This window comes from Lepidochelys olivacea (assembly GCF_965140295.1).
Source record: "Lepidochelys olivacea isolate rLepOli2 genome assembly, chromosome: 15".
In the NCBI taxonomy this organism is placed as follows: domain Eukaryota; kingdom Metazoa; phylum Chordata; order Testudines; family Cheloniidae; genus Lepidochelys; species Lepidochelys olivacea.
This window is the reverse complement of record NC_140425.1, coordinates 18427882-18449991: the sequence shown is the minus strand read 5'-3', so window position 1 is coordinate 18449991 and position 22110 is coordinate 18427882. Positions and strand designations below refer to the sequence as shown.

Below are 22110 nucleotides of genomic sequence, written 5' to 3'. Positions count from 1 at the left end.
AGGGTAGAGGAAACAGGGCTCCATATTCTTTCCCAGTACTAGCTCTTCAAACTCCGTCATGGAGCCACTGGCAAAGCGAGGGCCAGTGCCTGCAAGACACTTAACTCACTGTAACAACATCTTTGCCCCATCTCCTCCCTTTTGATCTTTACTGTAGGAGCCATTGAGGGAGGAGGAGCTATGCTGTGCAATCTCTGTGCACCCACTAAAGTGATGGTTGGGTGAGATTCTCTTTCATGCACTCAAAGGCCTGTTTTCTCACCAGGGGGCTTGCATAAATCCACCTAGTTCATTAGCAACTTTGGTGAAATGTTAGGACAAGGTTTTATCTATCTCCTTTGAATCTGTTGGAAAGTGCTATGGAGTGGCTCCTGCCAACACACAAATGAAAGTGTATGCCTTGAGTTCCAATCCATCGATAAAGACAAACTGACTTTATGGAATACCCCAAAATTATTTTCATAGCCAAGCAGGGTGGTGTTCTGGTAAACTGCTGATGCAAAATGAGAAGCATAGACAGAACCAGCACCAAGAGCAGTGGGAGATTTACAGGTTAGCCACACACAAGAGAGCATTGGCTCCCAGATGGATGCAGTGGAGCAAGCATTTTCGAGTCACTGCTTGCTGTTATGTTTGCACTTACCCCGCACTGGGATATGGGCACCATGTCTTTGAAATAAAATCACCTTTACTGTAAAAATAATGTATGCCTTAAGCTCTTTGTAAAACTGAAAAGGTATCCAATTGTCCTTGTTATATATGCTCTTCAAGCATTATGCCTTATGACTCTGGGCACCAGGTAATCTCTTTCCTAGTGTGTATGACTGAAGAAAGACCATTGGCTTTTCTTATTAAGAAAGGACTAAGTGTGCCTGAATTGTTTTTATAGCAGTTTTCTTCAAACCTTACAACCACATCAGTTTGGATTAACCAAGAAAACAAATTTTGCTTTGGAGCTTTCCTTTGATACTTCCCATATGTGGAAGTAATGCCCTGATCTCCTCTGGGTATAACCCTGCCAAGCCCCTGTGCAAAAGGGATGATCTTGAGAATCCTCTTCAGGGACTAGGCTGGCCATTGGATTCTTAACCTTTGAACTATTTAGTGGGAAATAATGGATCTCTGTTAATCTCAGAAAACGGTTACCTCTAATGTGCTGTAGTTTGCTGAGAGCCTGGATATTTTGTTCTGAATTCCCATTACATTTTGTTTGTTTATTTTAATTCCTAAATCTCCCAGCAGGATGTGATTTCAACATTCTCCTGCTGGAAAGTTGTGTCACTTCTATTAAATGTTAGCCAGAGATGAAGTCTTTCTGGGGTTTTCCCAAGGCCCCATTGCAGTGACATGCAACTAGACTTTCTTAGACAGAATTGTTCTTAACATGACATTTATTTATTGTTGTCTGGTGTGAGAAGGAATTGGCTGATGCTAGATGTGCTGCATTTTGTTTTTCCTTTGGTTAATATGAGGGATCTGAATTTTGTTACATGCTACTTACATTTATCATCATGTGGCTGCCGCAATTGCTTCTTAGTGTTTTGTCAAACCTAGGAACCGAGTGTAATTTACACTTTGATCTGTGTGTGTGTGTTGAGTGCATTTTTGAACAGCTAAGATGTGAGTTGATGAGCAGTCCCCCTTTGCAATTTCCAGATTCATAGAATCTCAGAAATAAAGGACTGGAAGGGACCTCAAGAGGTCATCTAGGCCAGTCCCCTATGCTGAGGCAGGCCCAGATAAACCTAGACCATCCCTGATAGGTGTTTATCCAACCTGTTCTTAAAAAAATATTCAGTGATGGGGATTCCACAACCTCCCTTGGAAGATTATTCCAGAGTTTAACTACCCTTATAGTTAGAAAGGTTTCTCTAACATCTAGCCTAAAACTCCCTTACTGCAGATTAAGCCCATTACATCTTGTCCTACCTTCAGTGGACATGGAGAACAATTATCACTGCCCTCTTTGTAATAGCCCTTAACATATTTGAAAACTGTATCCAGTTCCTTCTCCTCAGTCATCTTTTCTCAAGACTAAACATGCCCAGTTCTTTTAACCTTTCCTAAGAGATCAGGTTTTCTAAATCGTTTTTGTTGTTGTTTGTTGCTTTCCTCTGATCTGGTATCTCTCCAATTTATCTACATCTTTCCTAAAGTGTGGCATCCAGTATTTAAGTTGAAGCCTCCAGTGCCAACTAGAGTGGGACAGTTACCTCAGGTGTCTTTACAAATGACACTCTTATTAATACACCCCAGAATATTAGCCTTTTCTTGATTGCATCATATTGTTGATTCCTATTCATTTTGTGATCCACAATAACTATCTGATACTTTTCAGCAGTCCTACGACCTTTCCAGGTATTCCCCATTTTGTAGCTGTGCATTTGATTTTTTCCTTCTTACGTAAAGTACTTTGCACTTGTCTTTATTGAATTTCACCTTTGTGATTTCAGATCAACTCTCCAATTTGTCAAAGTCGTCTTGAATTCTGATCCTGTCCTCCAGAGTGCTTGTAACCCCTCCCAGAAGGGAGTCATCTGCAGATTTTCTAAGCATACTCTGTACTGCATTATCCAAGTCATTAATGTCATCCATACATTCATGACTTGGATGTCAGTGTGAAGACACTGTTTGGTGGAAAATGCTCCAAAGTAATTCCATGCCATCATTATAACTAATGCTACATTTCCTTCAAAGTTCTTATGAGTAAACAAAGGAGTCTGTTCTCCTTACCATGGTGAAGATAGAAGCTTGTGACTACCGTTAATAGTGATCAGTCAGAGCATTGCTTTATATGAATATCAGAGCCAGCCTTTATGGACACACAGTCCTTGGTCATTGCCCCCTTAAATTGGGAGACTTAGGAAAATCTCCATTGTCTTTTTATTTATTTTTTTATTTTAACCCTGCAAGGGCCTTAAATTTCAAACGTATGTAAACAACTCTCTAGGTCTGCTTGTTAGTGATTTTATTGCTAAAGATCACAGGCTATCCACTCAGTTATACTGTTACCCAGCACTCCAGTGTCCAGCAGAACCAAAGCCATAGGTGCTTTGATTTTTGTTGTTGGGTTTGGCCAGACAGTAGATTACTTTTGTTGGCACGAGGAGAGCAGCAAGCTCCTTAACAGCTGCTGAGCTAGTTCCTGTGCTGAACAGCTAATATCAGCTTCCCCAGAAGCAGGGGTCGTTCAATACCACAAGAAACTGTATGGCGTAGCAAACTAAGCATGTGGCTATAATCATAGCTCTGACACAGACTCTGTGGCCTTTGCCAAGTCACACAAGCAGAGCTGACAAGAACTTGCAGGTCTCCATGGGTGAGGTTTTCAAAAGTGCCTTTGAAACATGAGTGCTTTCGTTGGGATGTGCTCCTAAATCATTTAGGTGCTTTGGAAATCTGATGCACGATCAATATTTTTACTATTTTCTCCCCTTTCAAATGTCAGTTATCGCCAGCTGCCTCTCCTTGGGCATTATTGGCTACTTTGTTGTAGGCATTATAGTAGATGAAGGGGTTTGAAGGAGGAGGGGGTAGTGGCCTTAAAAATCAATTCAGGGAGGGTGGTCCATGCATTAAGGGACCGTGTGGAAGAAAATGCAAGCTGCGGGAGAAGCAGACGAATGAGGGATCAAGACAGGCATCACTGGTTGAGTAGAAGGTTAATGTAATAAGAGACCATAGCAGGTGAGCAGTGAGGGACGTGGTTGTGAAGGAGCAGTTAAACTTGGTGTATATGCCAGAAAACCATCTTGCTAGCCCTCCTCAAAATCCTCTGGCCGGTCCTATGCATAGTGGTGTGTGATCATGGTAGATGGGATTCCTTTACTGCAGAAATGCTTGGTGCAGTCCCTGGTGTGAAACTCTTAACGAAATGGTAGTGGGCGGATTCATTCCAATTTCCAAGGAAGTGATAAAGGAGCTATTATAAAGTCCTACTGAGGTGATATAAACTACCCCCAGGAAATCTTCAATGAACAGACCACTGCAGGATTACCCACAGACCTGTGTTGTGATTTTTTTTCCTGTTTGTGCCCGTTGCTGTGGCTTCTCCTGACTGTAGTTGGAGGTACTGTTGACATATGATGGTGCCATAGGCACCAACTCCATGGATGCTAAAAAAAAATAGTGGTCCCAGAGGGGAATATGTGGTTTACCAGCAGCCCAACAGATCAGCGCCTCCCATCCACCAGCAGCCCCACCTATCAGCTCCTCCCACTCCATCCCAGCATCTCCTGCCACGATCAGCTGTTCAGTGGCATGCAGGAGGTGCGGGGTGGGGAGGGGAAGGAGTGGGGACAGGGAGAGGTGGAGCAGGGGGTAAGGACTTGGGAGAAGGGGTGGGGCGGGGTCTGGGGGGGAGGTTGAGCACCCCCCAGGAACCGAGGAAGTTGGCACCTATGGATGGTACACCTGGGCTGCCTGTAGGCTCATGACCAGTGCTGCATGGATCTGATTGTGTCTGAGGAAAGTTCACTCTAAGAGCTGCTCACTGGGAGACCTCATGTAGGCTCTGGTGGCTACATTTAGTGTATGACTGACCTGGTGTTGGCCCCAGAGGGGAATATGTGGTTTACCTGTTGATTTCATTAGCATAGTTGACTGACAAGTTCCTTCAGGAGCCACTCTGCCAAAGCTTACCTAAAACATTATTTTCTGTACAGACAGCAGGGGAATAGGGACAGGGATAAATCTAGTTTTCAGGGAGACATGATTACCCTATTTGTTTATTAAAAGTGCTGTTGTCATTCACAATTATTGAAGGGTTGGGTGGGATCATGGCGGGCAAAGGTCAATTAACCATTGTTTGAAGGTGGAACAGGCATCTGTATCTTTCTTTTTCTAGGACGGTGGCATAATATGTTGCAGTTCTGATTTAAAAAAACAAAAAAAACAAAAACCAAACCACAGCCAGCCCTGTGCCCTATATGCTTTCAGAGACTCCTTGTTTTTCAGAGTTCAAGGCGGTGGTCATCTTTAGTGTTTGGAACTGTGATTAAAAGCATGTGTGCTGACTTGTCGGAGAGGCCATTTCTCTGCTTTGATTGGTGGGGTTTGGAGTGTGCTTAGGTTTCTCTTTCTGGGAAGAAGCTGTAAACTGATACTTTCCTAAAACTGTACTTTAAAAAAAGTTGAAACAACCTTGAGAACTTAAGAGTAATTTATCAAAAACAATTAGCCTTACTACCTAACGTTAGGAAGACATGTTAGCAACTGCTTTAATATTGCAGATAGGTGAATGTGGGAAAATGTTAGGGCTCCCTAAATTTGGGATTAGAATTAACCGAGCTACTTGGCTGCATGTGAGAGAATTCATGAGCCAAAGGCTAATACAGTTGATCTGAAGTAAGATTAGTAAATGTAATTCTAGTTTGTGAATGTGAGCCACCGGGGCTGAAAGCCAATACAAATTCATTCTAGTTGAATATTTTATTACTGCTTTCATAACTGCACTTGGGCAATGTAGTTGGGCGTGGGAGTTTCTGAAAGACCAGCAAAGCACACTTTATGTAATTCTTTAGTTGTTAATACAAAATACACATGTTAAAATAGATTGGAATTGAAAAGCTAAGTGCAGATTTGATAAACTCTGTGTTGTGTTTTGTCACAGTGCCTCAAACTAATCTATTGATGAGATTAGGAGTTGGGTGGTTGTATTTTTTTTAAATGTCTGTTGCGTGCTAAGCTTTCTTTTGGCTTTGCCTGGGCAGGAAAAAGGGGAAACTAGAAAACCCCATTAGCTGTCCATTTTCAGAATATCCAGGCTTTACTCTCAGTACACAAAGAAATACAACGGTAGGAAGTTGTTTCACATCCGAGCCAAGATAAGGTCCTGGAGGTTTATTATTTTTGTTGCCTGATAGCATCGGGACTGTGGAGCAAGGGGCAGAGAAGGAACAGCAGATCAACATCCCATGGGGACAACAGAAGGGAAGACAGACAGATAGCCAAGTGCCGACAGCTTCAGTCAGTACTCCCAGAGGAAGTGTTGGTTTCACCAGATGAAATTAATACACAGAAGTCCTTACTGAGGCATTCAGATGTGACATTGTTTTGGGGGGCCTGGTGATATGGCAGATGTGTAAAGCAGTGAATCATATGTTTACATATAATTAGGTCTGCATTGACAAGCCAGGTTTTCCTTTTGTTTAATAATTTCCTACATTAACATCAAAGACCTTGTTTTTTATAATGCAAACACATTTCCCTTTTTGTTTTGCTTTGCGTTAACATCAAACACGAAACCCACACAAAGAGCACATACTCCTGTTCCCTTCCTTTGTAGCCTCCAAAAATGGATACAACTTTAATAGGAGAAGGAAACTTTCCTCATTTTGATTTCTTCTGCTAATTTATCCTATGTGATCACGTTTGCCTTTGCAAGCTCTGCTGATACTGGATAACTTGATTCTGCATGTTACCTTTGCAATAATTTATTATTTGTATTACAGTAGAGCTTAGGAACACCCATCAAGGATCAGGGCCTGTTGTGCTAGGCACTGTACAGACTGCTCAGTGGAATGTTGTCAAGCTTTTGATTGACAAGTAGGGTACTTTCTGCGGTATTTTGCCATTTAGATTCCAGGCCATATGCATATTTTATTGGTTATATAACTTAAAGGAACACCATCAACTTAAATGTGTTCCAAGATGAAAACTTTGTAAAAAAAGAAGCTGTTATAAAACTTAGGGCCAATAGAAACATTGTCACAAATTTAAAAAAAAAATTGCAGGGAAACCAGTTGTCTTAAAATACACAAACATTCCCGTATAATATGTGAGACCCAAACATTATATCACTAGTAACTTGAAAGTGAAGTTAATTTTGCTGATTTTCTTCATTATCTAAGGTGAAAGAGAAATGAAAGGGTAAACAAGGATTGTCAAGGGAGGGTGGTGGAGGAGGAATAGGATTGTTAAGGGTTCTTTCGCTTTGCGTGAATGCTAATTTTCTGAGAAGATGACACTTCAGTTATAAACAATGTGTTGATAACTGCATTTAATATGTAACATTAAACCTTCTGGCTTCTGCATATAATGCAATGGTCTTATCGTTTTGTTATGGGATAACTTTCTTGAAAATGATGTAAACTAAGGTACTTATAATGGTATTTTCCTTTCACAAAGAGAAATTCATGTCAATAATTTCCACTGAGAGCTTTACACAATCACAGTTTTTTGTTTTCCTTCTTGTTGGGTTATTGAATAGCACCAAGTTCTTGGAAATCTTTGATGGAGAATGACAGGGTTTTTTTTTTATTAAAGCTGATGAAGAAATATTTTTAATATAAGTTTCTTCATTTCCTTAAGGCCGAGCACCTGACACTAAAACTCTGAATTTGGAGACAATTGGGGTGAAAATTAACTCTGAAACTGGAAAGATCATTGTTGATGCCAGCGAAGCTACTTCTGTTCCTCACATATATGCAATTGGAGACATTACAGAGGTACAATGTCTACATAAACTATTTTACAATAACAGGAAGCTGAACTTTGTTCCTGACTTATAACTAGTGACCAGATGTCATCATGCTTTAACATATATATAGTGTTTTGGTCTTTTTTCACTTTGTACAATGTTATGCCAGCCACCTGGATCAGTAATTTCCTTAACCAAAATCTTGTGAAGTATCTCTGTATGAGATTATTGCTGATGATTATCAGGAAATGCATTACTAGGCAGAAGTTAATAATCTTTAATATTGTTTTATCCCTTCAAATAAATGTCTTCATGCAGTCCCTGAATGTTGAGTTAAAATATACATAACTACTAGAGCTGAATGAATAAGTCTCAATATGTCTATGGAATGACCGTGAAAATTTCAGTGAATATTTGATTTTTTGGGGGTTTTTTTAGTTTTATTAGTTAATTGTGATTGGTCACGTGACACTTTCTCTTCCCTGATATGGAACGCTTCTGGCACAAGAATCAGCATCTCCGAATTTTAAAATTTGATTGCCCCAAATATTCATGCATGTGGTTCTGCTTCTCTGTGAACATTCATGCCACGTAAAACTCAATTGCTCAGAAGTTCATGGCAAGAGAACATAAAAGGGGGACAAGCATTCTTGAAGCTCATTCAGTAATTAGTCAAACAAAATGAGCAAAACAAATAGTCACAGATTCTTGCAGCATTAACTCAATTCTAATAATAATCTACAAAATGTGCTATGACAACAGTTTCTTGCACCTGTCAGAATGTACGTCGAGGCACAAGGCCAGATGTTTTCAGTCACGTAAAAACTCAGTGTCCAGTATAAACTGAGCATCTAGAAATGAGTTGTCTTCATAAAATGTTTAATTGTGTATGTCTGCATTATAAGCTTCACAGTTATAGCAAGTCCTCTCACCAGTAAATCAGATTGCTTTGATTCCCAAAGCACATCTTATAAATATTTGAGATAGCCAATACGTGTAATATATGGGCCTGGTCTTGCAAGGTACAGCTTTCCATCCACTACCACTGAAGTTAGTAGCAGTTGAGTGCATCAGTGCTTTTCAGAATTGGTCCTTATATACTTGAGACATCTTTTTTTCAAAAAGGTTTAAATACTGTGATGACATCCATGGGGTATATACAGTAAAAACTGAAAGATCTTTAAACGATTTGTGACTCTGCCACATTTAAAGAATACAGTTGTCCCAACGCTTCCAAGAGGTATGGTAGGTTACAGAATGTCCTGAGAATAGTCGTCCACATTCCTAACTAGGACTCTGGAACCAGAGAGACATCTCATAACTCTACCTCTCCACCTTTGACCTCTTCCCCTCCATCTAAGCTCACATCTCTTCCTGTTTGTGTCTTTCTGATGTCTTCTCTGGGATGACCTGTTACTTCCTTCAAACTGTCAAAACTGAACTATTCCTTTCCTCCTACACCCTCTCCCCTCCCCCTTTCTCCATCATTGTTGACAACTTCATTATCATTCCCCACCACTCAGACTCTCACCTTTAGGGGTTATCTTTGATTTCTCAGACCCAGACTCTCACCATATCTTATCAGTTCTTCCTCTGTGACATCTCTAGAAGTTCGCCCCTTCCACTCAGTACCTCTTTCAAATCCCTGGTTCATGCCATAGTTGTCTCTCCTGACCTTCTGATTCCTCTCCGCCATACACACACACACATGCTCCAAATGTATTCTGGGTTGGGGGGGTTTTTTTGGGCCTCCTTCCTCTGAACCATCAGGGATGGCCACAGCTGGAGATGGGACACTGGACGGGATGTGCCTGTGCTCTGAGGTGGTACTGAGAGCTCTCTCTCTCTCTCTCTCAGCTGGCTGGTTTTTGTTCAGATGCTCAGGATAGTGCTGGGAAAGAATTTTCTTCCAGGTCAGCTTGGCATTGGCCAGGGTGTGCGGGGGATCGCCTTTCTTTGCAGAGTGATGCGCAAGTCGCTTGCCAGGATCATCTGGGTATATCTCACTTAATCAGTGCCCTGCCATTGGTCCCTCCTATTCGCTGCCTGTGGCACACAATAGTTTAGTCTCCTGAGGGCTGTGTAATACTTTGGTCAACTTTCGGTTGTTGGGTTTCATGTGTGGCCATACAGGTGGTAGTTTCAGAGTAACAGCCGTGTTAGTCTGTATTCGCAAAAAGAAAAGGAGTACTTGTGGCACCTTAGAGACTAACCATACGCAGGAGGTCAGACTAAATGATTGGATGATCCCTTCTGGCCTTAACCTCTGTGGTTTTAACCTTTCTTTTCTTGAATCTCTCCAATTCAGAAGCTAGAGGCAGTGTAGGTAGAGCACTGGACTGGGACTCAGAAAACTGGGTTCTGTTCACGATGCTGCTGCTGATCTGCAGTATGACCTTGGGCAAACCACTTCAACTATCTCTGCTTCGCTCCCCTTCCACACATTGTTTCTTTCCCATGTGACTTACCCTGCTGGGCTGGGTGCTTCTCCCCTTTTCCTGTATCTTCGTCTCACTGTTCAAAAATGTCAGCACTTAAAAGCTTCATTCATGTTCTACTGTGACTTATGTTCTCTCTTGTCCCTCCTTTTCCTATTCTGATGCTGTGTGTCTCATTTAGGTTGTAAGCTCTTCAGGGACTCTGAACTAACAATGGTACTCTCATTTTTACACTGTGCCATGCCCACTGTGGGATGACCACTCTGGAAATTTAATCAGTGTTCTCTAGATATGCTCAGTTAAGCTCATATTTATGTACCTCTCTATACAGTCTCAGTGCTTTCATTTAAGTAGCTCCCTATAACCCAAGACATAAGAGGGTATGTTGTTCACAGAGTCATAGAATTTAAGGCCAGAAGGGACCGTTATGATCATCTAGTCTGACCTCCAGCGTAACACAAGCCAGAGAATTTCATCCAATATTGAAGTGCGTTTCTATGCTCAAATTAAGTGATATAATCATTTTACGTGAATACCAAATTGTTTGTTAAAGGATTCATTTAGATCATTGAAAACTGGCAATGCTGTCAGTGAAGTGAAACTCTCAACTTAGCTGAATTTCTCTAGCAGATCAAATATCAGGTTTGAAATCACCAGACACTCTAAAACCACTGGTTCGCAACACACCAGGGTCAGCTCAGCCCTTCAGCATATACTAATTGAGAACCATGTATTTTTGTGTGTGTGTGTGTGTGTGTATCCTTTGGATAAGACCTTTTAAAAGAAGGAAAAAAGCCCTGCCAAAGTCCTTCTTGCTATATGTGGATATCAGTGATTTCCCCCCATCCTGCCCATAAAGGTAGGGTTTGCCACAGGATCCTTGGCCAGCATTGCCCCTCCCTCTGCTTTTGTACAGGGTCTTGCACACTGGTTTTCCACCAGTCTGCTCCCCCCAAACGTAGTTGGCAGCATTTCAGTGCCACTGTAAGTGCATAACTTGTGACATGCATTAGGGTCCTTTGTGATGCAGGGTGCATTTGACAGCTGTTATCTCTTAAAAGTCACTCTTGGCCCTCATTTCCCAAACTCATGTTGCATAGACACTAACTTGCTATTAAATATTAAGAGTTCAATGGGGAAGTTTATCCACAAATTAAACCCCACTTACCTCTTCAGAATGAGTATTGTCACTTTTAAGAGACGTACCTGGCTGGTGCAAATGTAGAATTGTGTGCATGGTTGTGCTCTTGTTTGGAAAATTAGACCATAAATTCATCTGAACTATTCACTTGTATAAACTTCCCAGGGGTGCATCCAGTGCTTTTGAAAAGGTCTCAGAACCCTTTAAGTGAATAGTGGTTTTGTTTGGGGGGTTTTTTAACTGACAAATGAAATCTCATTAGTTTCTTCATTATCAGTAATCGTGAGGGGTTGAGGCAGTAGATTTTGTCTGAGCTGGCAAATATATGTGACAGTTTTGCAAGTCTGGTATAAATTTTATGCTTGTTAAAATCCTCTCTCCCATAGCATTCTTGCTGAAGAAGCATAGTACATGCACCAGAGAAGTGTTGTTATAATGATATTTAACATACGTAGGAGCCACTGTAAATCCGCTTCTTCAAAGGGTGTTGTAGCAACTGTAATGGTGGAAGGTACTGTATGTTGCTTTGCTAGGGTGTTCTGAACAGAAATAAGACCAAAAAACTGAGTCGTGTTAGAACAAATATACAGCACTTCAAAGCTTCTAAAATTCTCCTAGGAGGCCTTAAATGTTTAATATGTTGAAAGGATTCTTATGAACAATTCAAATCAATGATAATCAACTGAGTAGTTGTACACATGACTGCAAAGTGAGTGTTGACTTCAAATATTTACCAGGGAAGGTCTTAAAGCTGCTGTTTTATGAGAAATTGTTCTTTATCTGCATGGATGTTTTAGTAATTAGTTGGGTTTTGTGGAATGCATGGCAGTGCTTTCACAATTTTATCTCTCGTTCCAATCTTCTATTCATTTCTGGAATGCCAAAACAACATCTGTATTTCCTGCTACAGAAATGATTGGCAGACATTTTTCAGGCAAATGTATGTAAGAAAAAACAAATGGCAAACTTCATCTGGTAAATGACATTTACAGATCTTGGAAGCGAAAATGCTTTGTTTGAAAAGCCATTATTTGATGGATCTTTTTAAACAACAAAAAAAGCATAGGTTTGCAGTTCCATGATTTGTCATGGGTTGTGGAGAAAAATAGGCTAGTTTTCATTGACCTATGAAGCATGTGTATCAGGTACAGTATACATAAGTGCTTACAATACTAAATTGTTTGGATTTGACTTTTGGTATGGAAATCTATGACTCCATCACTACTCAGTGAGTATTAACATAGAGAATCCAAGTATAAAGGAGGTGCAATGGATGGTGGAGGAGACAATAAAATCCAAGGAAAACTACAAGAAAATTTGCAGTTCAGCTGATATTCGCATGTGCGCAGAAGTGATTCACAGTTAATACTATATACATAGAAATCTTATGGATAAGCTGGGAGAAGGGAATTAATCGAAGTGTCATTAGATGCCCCAAGTGTTTTACAATAGTCAATAAAAGTTTGAAAAGCTTGGGTGGGTAGAGTGGGAAATCTTGGTTTTGATATTTGCTGAATCCCATTTCTAAGGTAGTGGTTAGTTGGAATACTAGGAAGGAAACAGTTAGGTTGCAAAAGTATTGGGGCAGCCACCTAATGGCTTTGAGTGAATCTGAGAAGTATGACATCTAGATGGGACCTAAATCCACCAGCCATGGTCCTTTATAAAACATCAGCGCTACCTCTCAAAAAATCTTCCAGCTGCTGCCTCTTCACTTCCTCACATAATTTCTCCACTTAGCTTCTTGATCTCTTTCCCACTCTTTCTTCTCAGGGGCGCCCTGAATTGACGCCTACGGCGATGGCTGCAGGAAAGTTGCTGGCTCAACGTCTGTTTGGCCAGTCTTCAGAACTGATGGATTATGACAATGTGAGTTGTTACTTTTTTTTTTTTTTCAGTATTGTTTATAATGGTTAAAAACAAAACCCAACACCCTAGTAAATAGACAAGAATCATTTTTTCTAATTTGGGATCCAGCTTTTCAGACTGGGTGCACTGAAACTAGAATTCTTCTCGCTGTTGCAAAAGTCTCCTTATCAAATCACATATTTTTGTAGTTGCTAAATGCCTAGTGAGTGTCTTTCATCATATGGTTCGACTGTAACATTTGGGGTTGTTTTATGATGTGCCAGGTACCCACTACAGTTTTCACTCCTCTGGAATACGGTTGTGTAGGACTGTCAGAAGAAAAGGCAGTGGAACATTATGGACTGGATAACTTAGAGGTATTAAAATTTTTAATTGTTTAACTAGGACTTAGTTTCAGCATGGAGAGATGGGAACTTTTACCTGTGGAAACTATGGTAACAAGTAAAAGTGATTTTTGTGCAGCCATTGGTCTAGATCCCCAAGCCACTACTCCACATGGTTAGGAAGATTGAACGTAACTGCTCCAGAGACACCAAGGACCTCAATTTCAAAAGCAGGTGGTGTAACACGTAACTTGGGAAACCAAATTACTATTTTAATGAGTGATAAGTTACAGCCATCATTAAATGAAACTGCTACATCCCATTTGAGTCTTCAAAATTAGCTGCCCAGCTGCCTTATTCACCTAAAGGTTTCTGACGTCCCCTAGAACTTTCAGGTAAACAGATTTCTACTATAGTTCCATTTGTTTGATTGAAAATACACTGGTCTGGTATACTTATGCACTGCACGCTGATGAATAAAATTGCTTCAGGAATACATTCACCATCCACACAAGCCATGATGAGTTGCGATGCACCATTGCTGGTGAGGAAGTTCAGAATCATTGTTTCTATTCAACTGCTGCACTGTTATAACAAATCATGATTCCAGTTAGCCACTTTGCAAAAGAAATGTAGGGGTCTCTTTATTCAGTCTTCAAAGAAAGGTCATCTAGGTGTAACGCTTTATATTGTGGAAATGGAAATTGTAATAATTGGCAACTTCCTAGTTCATGTGCAGTCAGTTACTGATACATTCTTGGTTACCTTGATACTCAATTTATGCTTTGAAATCAACATTAGGCTTTAGTGCTTTTATCACTTCTACTGTAATTCATTGCTTTCTGGGTCTTAACACCACCTGAAGGACCATAAATGGCAACAAAGCAATTGTTCTTTCCAAGCAGTTGATTTTTTGCATACAGCATTTGGCTTAGCTATGGCTATAGGTGAACCTCATTATACTGCAAGAAAGAGATTGGTTGATTTAAAAAATTGTTTACTGGACAGTCTGGAAAAATTACCCTTTCAATTTCCCCTGCAGTACATGATTACAGATATGAAGAGCTTACAGTTTTTCATATGCTCAAAAACTTAGGAATTCCCTCACCTTTTGGTCAAAAGAGGTCTGAATCAAATTAAGATCAGATGATTATTTTGAATTCAGGACACTAGAAATGAGTAATCTGACTTTTTTCATATATAGAGAGAGATATATCCTGTATAAATAGCTGAGCTTTCCGTGAAAAAGATTTTTTCTGCTCTTGGTCTTGCTTTCCATGTGTACTTTTTATCACAGTAACTGCATATCTTGTAAGCTTTAAAAAGAAATCTAGCCCACTAATTAATGCTGTTATAAAAACCAATCTTGGTCTATTTTTCTGTTTATACAGCACTAGTGTATAGTACCAATTGTGTACAATAATAATAATCATGAAGTTATCATGTCAAATGTCTGGTAGTTATAGAAATATATATTCTAACAAGGAATCTTAATATTCATTTTTCCCAATCAGGTATACCATGCATATTATACACCTTTGGAATTTACAGTGGCTGAAAGAGAGACAACTCAGTGTTACATAAAAGTAAGCATTCAGAACTTTTAACTTTTATTAAAACAAGTGATATGGTCTATATTTTGCTTTAGGAACAAAAAGCATTTGTCAGATTGCTGAAAAACTTTCTCAAAATTGATGGGTTCTTTTCCCAATCATCAACCATTTTTCTCTAGCCACAGTCTCACACTTTTGATATTCCTCACATAACACTTTACATCGTCAAAGCACTTGACGAGGAGTTAGCAGTTCTCACTGCTGATAGAGTGCTCCACAGACAACACATTCAGTTCTTAGGGAATTTCTGAATATTTATTCAGATCAGGATATTATTGTGCCGCCTTTTTTCTTTAAGACAAGGGAGGCAGTTCTTCATCAGCTAAATGTAATCTTTGAATTGTCGTCCCATTTGTCCTTATAAAACAAGCCACAAAGGCCTCCCTGTTTTACACCAGAGCTTCAGACCTGAAGCAAATCTCATTTTTTGGAACAGTTCATTTACTCTGATTGTAAGGTTTGCAGGCCCACTTGACTGTAGAAAGAAGCTTGGCAAGGATGAAGCATAATATCAGTGGAATATCTGGTACATTTTTATGTCAGGGGGGACTAACTTCTACCTTTGCAGTGGGATGAATGTATTGACCTAATAGGTCCAGCTCAAAGTATTATGCTCTTAACACCCTATGCCTAGGATATGCCCGACACTGATAGTTGAAGGGATTTCCCTCTATACATTTGTCAAACGCAACCTACAAAAACAGTTAGGTTGCTTTTATCAATGTCCTGTCCAGCATAAGAAGTGAAGTGTCATTACTTCTCCTCAGCCATTACGTTTAGATAGAGGTAATGGTAGAGCAGGATTTGAGGACAAGATGGCAGTGATACAATATCTGCTGGGAGTCACTTTGCAGATAATGCTTATTAAACTCTCCCACAAAACAAGTGAATAAACATTAAACTTGCAGTTGACTTTGAACCTCTGTGAGAGGTTTTTTGTTGTTTACAATCTTTTCAATATTAATGAATGTCTTATCAGGAGTACTGCTGTTATACAGCGTTGATGAATGAATCCACAGTCCCTATGCAGCCTTTAACAGTCCAGGCTGACATGCGTAGCAGAGCCTTTTGGACCAGTAGCGATTCAGTGCCTGATACAGATGCTCAGCTACATAGGGAGATTGTCACTATTCTTAGAGTGAAAGTGCTAAGATGCTGTCCTGTATAATCCACTTTCCAGCGTTGTTCTGGAACACAGGTGAGCATTCAGTGAGTCAGGCCTCCACACTCTTAATTGCCCACAGCAGATTCAACACTCTTCGCTCCTTCCTGGGCTTGACTAACTTTAAAAAAAAGTCACTTTGCATATATGGTAAATGTACCTAGCCAGACAGGCTGCCATAAATGTTCTTTGACTGAATTATAATGGCACGGGATGACCTGTGGTCAATGGTGACCATCTTTGGAAGTTCAGCTAATCAGCTGCCAAGAATTCCCATGTGACCAGCCTGTATCTCAATCAGAGAAGTGCTAACTTGGCCAATCTGGGTCAAAATGAGGTTAGGATGGGTATTGGACCACCAAGGACATTTGTAAGATGTCACCTGACAAACCACAAAGCACATCACTTACTTTAAATCATTGTTTACTGATGACTCGCTAAAGTCTGCAGGATGCGCCACAGAGAAGCCTGAAGTGTTGGGAATGTAGATTAAAACCTCAGTTCAGCAAATCATTTAAGCCCATGCGTAAATCCCAGTGAAGTCAGTGGGATTTAAGCAGTGGTTAAATGCTTTGCTCCATAGGGGATAGGCGGCTGAACTAGTACTTTGGGGAAGCCCAGCTTCATGCCCCATGATGTTTTGCATTCAGATGGTATGCCTGCGAAAAAAAGAGCAGCGGATCATTGGCCTTCATTTCATTGGACCAAATGCAGGTGAAGTGATTCAAGGATTTGCTCTTGGAATAAAGTAAGTACAAAGGAATGTCTCTACTTTTAAAGCCTGATTTTTAAGTTATTGTAAGAGTATAAAAGATATCTGCTGAATTTTGGCAACTCTATAAAGAATCGATGTTTTATGTTACTTTTATGTAGTATTACACATATTTTCACTAAAATACTGTCGTTCTTCATTGCGATATACTGGATTTAGTTAAAGAAATAATGGCTATAGTTAAGGAACAACTTAGGCAAAATGTATGATTGGCCAGGCATTGTTACATCAAAAAATCAACTTGAGTGTCCACCTATTAAGTTTGGTTCCTTCAAAGAATGACAGAGAAGCCTTTCCCAGCATTGCGCCCACAAGGCAGGAAATGGTTTTATAAACCTGTACAAGCCTTTTCTTTTTTTTTTAAAAAAAAAGTTCACTTTGATGTGTTGTCCATGAGAGGCCTCCTTATACCAGTCGGGTCTCCTAAGGATCTCGACCCTTTAAATGTGCCACCTTCCAGATCCTGATTCAAGTCTAGCCACCATCTGACTTAAATGAGACTAGACAACTCCTTCATTGCCTGGAGCCCTATATGAGCTTTTATGCTTCAGGGCATAAGCCAACTGCTAAGTGAGAAGGTGAGGAAGAAGCTTCTCCTATGTGTTGGGAGTTCTTTCATAATTTCCCATTATATGGAGATTTTACACCTTCTGAAATGTTTGGTACCAGCCACTGAGACAGACAGGACACTGGACTAGGTGAACCATTGGTCTGATGTAGAATGAGAGTTTGTTTTCATTGATAGTGAGGCACTTTCTCCTCTTGGGTTGAGTCCCCTGCCTTCTTTTCACTCCTAGCTTGAGGAACAATCCTAAGTCCTCTCTCTAAAGTGCAGAACATCACCGCTAGATCTGAGATGTGCCCGAATGCTTTTTTCATTCCTCCCTTTGTCACTGACTTGCATCTTCAGAAATGTTTATTATAACAATTAAATGTATAGTTCCGAACGCCATACTATTTTATGAAGAAGGCAAACTCTGATCCCTGAGAAACTTTTTCCTAAGGATAATGTCAGCTAGTTGTCCTAAATGTCATCACCATATTATTATGGCGTTGTTGGCTTTTACTTCTGAGTGTAGCATAAATGAAAAGCAGAAAGGACTAAGGCAGCAGGACCACAAGTATCATGTGAGGAATATCTTGGAAATTGTTGACTGCAGTATACCCCAAATATGCATATTTCCAACATATGTGTAGTTCATTAGTTGCCAGTGGTAGAAATTCTAGTATTGCGTTTTTTAGGAGGTTATCGTTTTGAAGTTTTATCCAAAATAACCAATGCAAAGGAAGTATTTGAAACTGGAGCACTTTTCTGCCTTGCCTCTAGCCACAGTAACAGATTTTCAGAAGGTCAAATCTTGGTGTTGGTATACTGCTGTATTTCACAAGTCTTGGGTTTATAATGTACAATACAGGCGTAGTAAGTCTGAACTGCCATTTCACTTGATCAAATATTAGCTCTTATTTTATCCCCCATTTAAAAGGATGTCCCCTGCCAAAATAATCTGTGCTCTGGTAACGTGTGGTCTCTGCTGATTTTTATCCTACAGGGATTCGCCGATGCATATTAGATACTAGTGAAGGTTTCTTCCTTTTTTCTCAGTATCTAATTTTTCCAGCCTGAAACAATACTTAAATTTAGATCTTTGATCATGTTGCAGCATTTTCAGAAAATGACTTGACAGGAATAGTGGCACGTTTTAGGTATGACTGCACTGCAGCTGGGAGTGTGCCTCTCAGCATGGAAAGACAGACTGGCCCTAGCTTTGCTCATGCTATCATGCTAAAAAGAACAGTGTGGACATGGCAGCTGAGGCTAACCATCCAAGCCCACCTAACCCCCTCGGTCTGAACTCCTGCTCTGCAGCATCCACACTGCTAATTTAGTGTACTAGCTCGCACAGAACTAGCGTGAGTCTGGGTACCCAGGCTGAGAGGCACACTCCTAGCTGCAGTGTAGACAAACCCTTAAAGGTCATCTAGGTCTACGCCTCTTGTGGTCAGAAGACTGAAGGAATTAACCAAGTAGGATTGGCAGGTGCAGAAGTGGAAATCATGGATGCATGCTATGTACCTTTTGGAGAAGTTTTCTCTTGTTTGCATTATAGGAAATTGCAAGTGTAAGCACCATACCCCGTCTGATATTCTGAGAGGGCAGTCTCATCTCTCTTCCAGCTGATTTTTGCCTGCAAACCAAACTATGATTTTTTCCTACATGGCTACCAGTAGGAAAACCTGATGTCCATCTGCAAATGTTTTAATACCTGAAAGTATGGTCTTGTAGTTAAGAAACTGGACTGTGACTCACGAGATCTGGATTTAGTTCCTTGCTTTACCACACTCACTATGTGACCTTGGGCACATGAATTAATCTCTCTGTACCTCAACTCTTCATCTATAAAAATAAGAATAATAATCCTTCCCTACCTCACAATGTTGTAAAGATAAATCCTTGAATGGTTACCACGTAAGTACCTTCATAGACTATGGTTGTGTTGGTGATTGTCTCTGCTTTGCTTTTTGGACAATAGCTTCAAATGTAATTTCTCCACTCGATATTGCTCTGGAAAAAGAGAATAAGGTAAACCCAGTCTGATGCTTTGTGCCATTACAGATGTGTTATGTGTACAGAGTATGACTTTGTTCATTTTTTTTTGGTAGATGTGGCGCTACGTATGCACAGATGATGAAGACAGTTGGCATTCACCCTACCTGTGCTGAGGAAGTAACCAAGTTATATATTACAAAGCGCTCTGGTTTGGATGCAAAGGTCACAGGTTGCTGAGGTTAAGTACAATCCCTGGACAGAAGTTAAAAGCACACAGTAGAACTGAGAAGGAAAAAGAACATTCTGAACTGACACAGCTTTGGTAATCGTAGTCCTGCAGTCAAGGTTTCCTAGGTATCACTCCTTCAGTAGACAACAAAAAGCGAATTTTACAATCCCAGCCATACAGTACCTACCTTACGAACTGCCCACACACATCTTTAAAATCAACGCAGTACTTAACCTTCACTTCTGAAGTACCTGTGTCCTTTGTCTTGCTGGGAGCTAGAGAAAGTCATCATTTTCTGTACATCAAAATGTTTCTTGCCCATCACTTGGCAGCTAAAGCCATGTAAAACTTAAATGAATGTCACTTTGTTACAGGAACAGTGGCCATCACACTACTAACCATTCCCACCCACTGGCAAATTAATCCCACTTGGATGTCATCCCTCAGAGAAATGCATTGTGAAACAGAGGTGAAGAGGATGCCAGATATCTGGAGCTCTCTGACAGTGAATGTGTGACTTCCGTAGCCAGGGTTTTCCCAATAGAACACCTTGCTACTGACCTCCCCCAAGAATTCATCCATGAGGAATGATGTCCAAATCTCACTGAACTGAACCAGGGTCTCAGATAGTGAATAGAGAACATGGGCAATAATTCCTTCTCAGCCCGGGCAATACAGCTCCCTATTGGTGGTAATCACGAGAGTTCAAAGTCAGGGCTCATTGACAGGAGACAGATCCCAAAGCATATAGCAGTAGGTAAGCAGCCTTCAGTGTTTCAGGGAAATGTACGATGTACAGGAATTGGTAATAGAGGAGAATATAAAGTGATCATTAGGGTTGTTACACTATTGGGCGGGTTCACTGTTGGCATAGGCAGTGTGTGTCATTGTGGAAGCTCATAGAATTCCTTTAGAAATGAGGAAATTTTGCCATTTAAACACCTACAGAAAGAACTTTGGGGTTGGTGAGAACTTCCCTGCACATTTTTCAAATTACCAATTAATTTCAGCTCAGATTGAAATGGCAGATCACACAAATTACTACTCCAATGCCAAATAGCAAGCAATGCTGAAAATTGGAATTGAACATAGAACGCTGTGTGTGCTGCTCACACAGCTCAAATATTTGACATGAATTGGAGTGGGTGTATATGATCTGTGGTTTTTTAAAATAGATTTTCATTCATAAACTAAAACTGCTGTAACTCTCACAATTAGCTTGTGGTAGTTGGGATCTGACCTGCATTATATTAAAAAAAAACCCAGAAAGGAGATGTACCTGTTCAGAGCTCACCTTAAGATACCTGTCTGCAAACTGTTCTTTCAGCGTATTGCCCAAACTTCCTGTAGGAAGAAAGCATTCACCTAGTGTGAGCTGCTTCTTCTTCATATTGGCCAGAAGGGGGAGATCCTGACTAACGTGACAATATAAAAACAAGACAGAAATCCAATGGCAGAGATGCTTTTGCCAAATACTGTTAAATAGCAGCCTGACAAAGGCAAAACAAAAACACAAACCCTCAGATTTTCATTTCAAGTAGCAATTTATTGCTAATACTGTATTTTGAGAAGTGCAATCACATATTTACTTACAACCCTTTAAAACAATGCATGTGGGAAGGGGAGGGGTTAGTTACCATTCTTTAGAAAGACACAATAAAAATCAGTCTTTCATGCTGTATTTTAAACAGCAATATTTTTGCAAACGAGTTTTGACAGTTTCCTAGCCATCCTCGCCCTGTTAATTGCAAAGTTCTTAAAAACAGTTCGTTGACCGTGTATATCTTTGAAACTTTTTTCTTAGACTGCCCGTTTTAAAACCTTGTTAGTTTACTATTTCACTGAGAGTTATACTATAGACAAGTGGTGGATTTAATTTAAGTTTAAAACGTATCTTGCCTCCAGAATTGTACAACGCATGCCCCAGAAGCTATTGAAAAACTCTGAAGCTTCAGCAGACATTATCAAAACAAGTGTAATAGTACTTATCAACACACCATCAAGGTGGTATTACAATAAATTCCTTTCAGGGATCTGACTTTAAAAACAAAACAGAACCAGCACTGTGGGGTTTTAACTGCCTCATTTCCAAAGTTTGACACTGTAAATCTTAAATGTGTTATAAATGTATTAAGTCTTGATCCTGTAGGTGAAGCAGATAATATACCCTAGCAGTACAGAGAGAGCAAATAGGTTTCCTACTGCTGTTCAAGAAAAATAAAAGTAAAAGCTGTATATGATGCGTTACAATATTTCTAAGTTGGTTTCACAAAGCTAGAATTTCAAGATACAATTCACAGCTATTGCGGCTTTTCCTAAAAACAAACAAACAAAAAAACCGCACCATACACACAAATTAAGGATAAGTTGCTTCCCAGATCTGTGACTCCTAACATTACAGATTTTAGAGTAGCATGTTCAAACTAGGATTTGTACTGCATAGTCCATAAAAGAGAGGAGTGGTTCAATCAAACGCTGTTGCCTAATGAATATAGCATTCTGCATTTCTCATCACATATGTTGATTTGTTTGAGTCACCACTAAGAACAAGTCTATGGACTTGCAGGTGAAAGGAAACATTTTGGGAACGGAAAT

At 40.1% G+C, this 22110-nt stretch overlaps 1 protein-coding gene across 1 annotated transcript in view; it reads left to right on the top strand.

Annotated features, from left to right (window-relative positions):
• The window catches only part of TXNRD2 (thioredoxin reductase 2), a 50100-nt gene extending 28297 nt beyond the window's left edge, over positions 1 to 21803 (top strand). Inside the window, exons 12-17 of the mRNA XM_084649106.1 lie at positions 7312 to 7448; positions 12773 to 12868; positions 13132 to 13224; positions 14706 to 14777; positions 16617 to 16714; positions 19400 to 21803. Of these exons, the coding sequence (XP_084505232.1) occupies positions 7312 to 7448; positions 12773 to 12868; positions 13132 to 13224; positions 14706 to 14777; positions 16617 to 16714; positions 19400 to 19523 (620 nt within the window). The 3' untranslated portion in view covers positions 19524 to 21803. The remainder of the gene's footprint in view (positions 1 to 7311; positions 7449 to 12772; positions 12869 to 13131; positions 13225 to 14705; positions 14778 to 16616; positions 16715 to 19399) is intronic.
• The last annotated feature ends 307 nt before the right edge of the window (positions 21804 to 22110 follow it).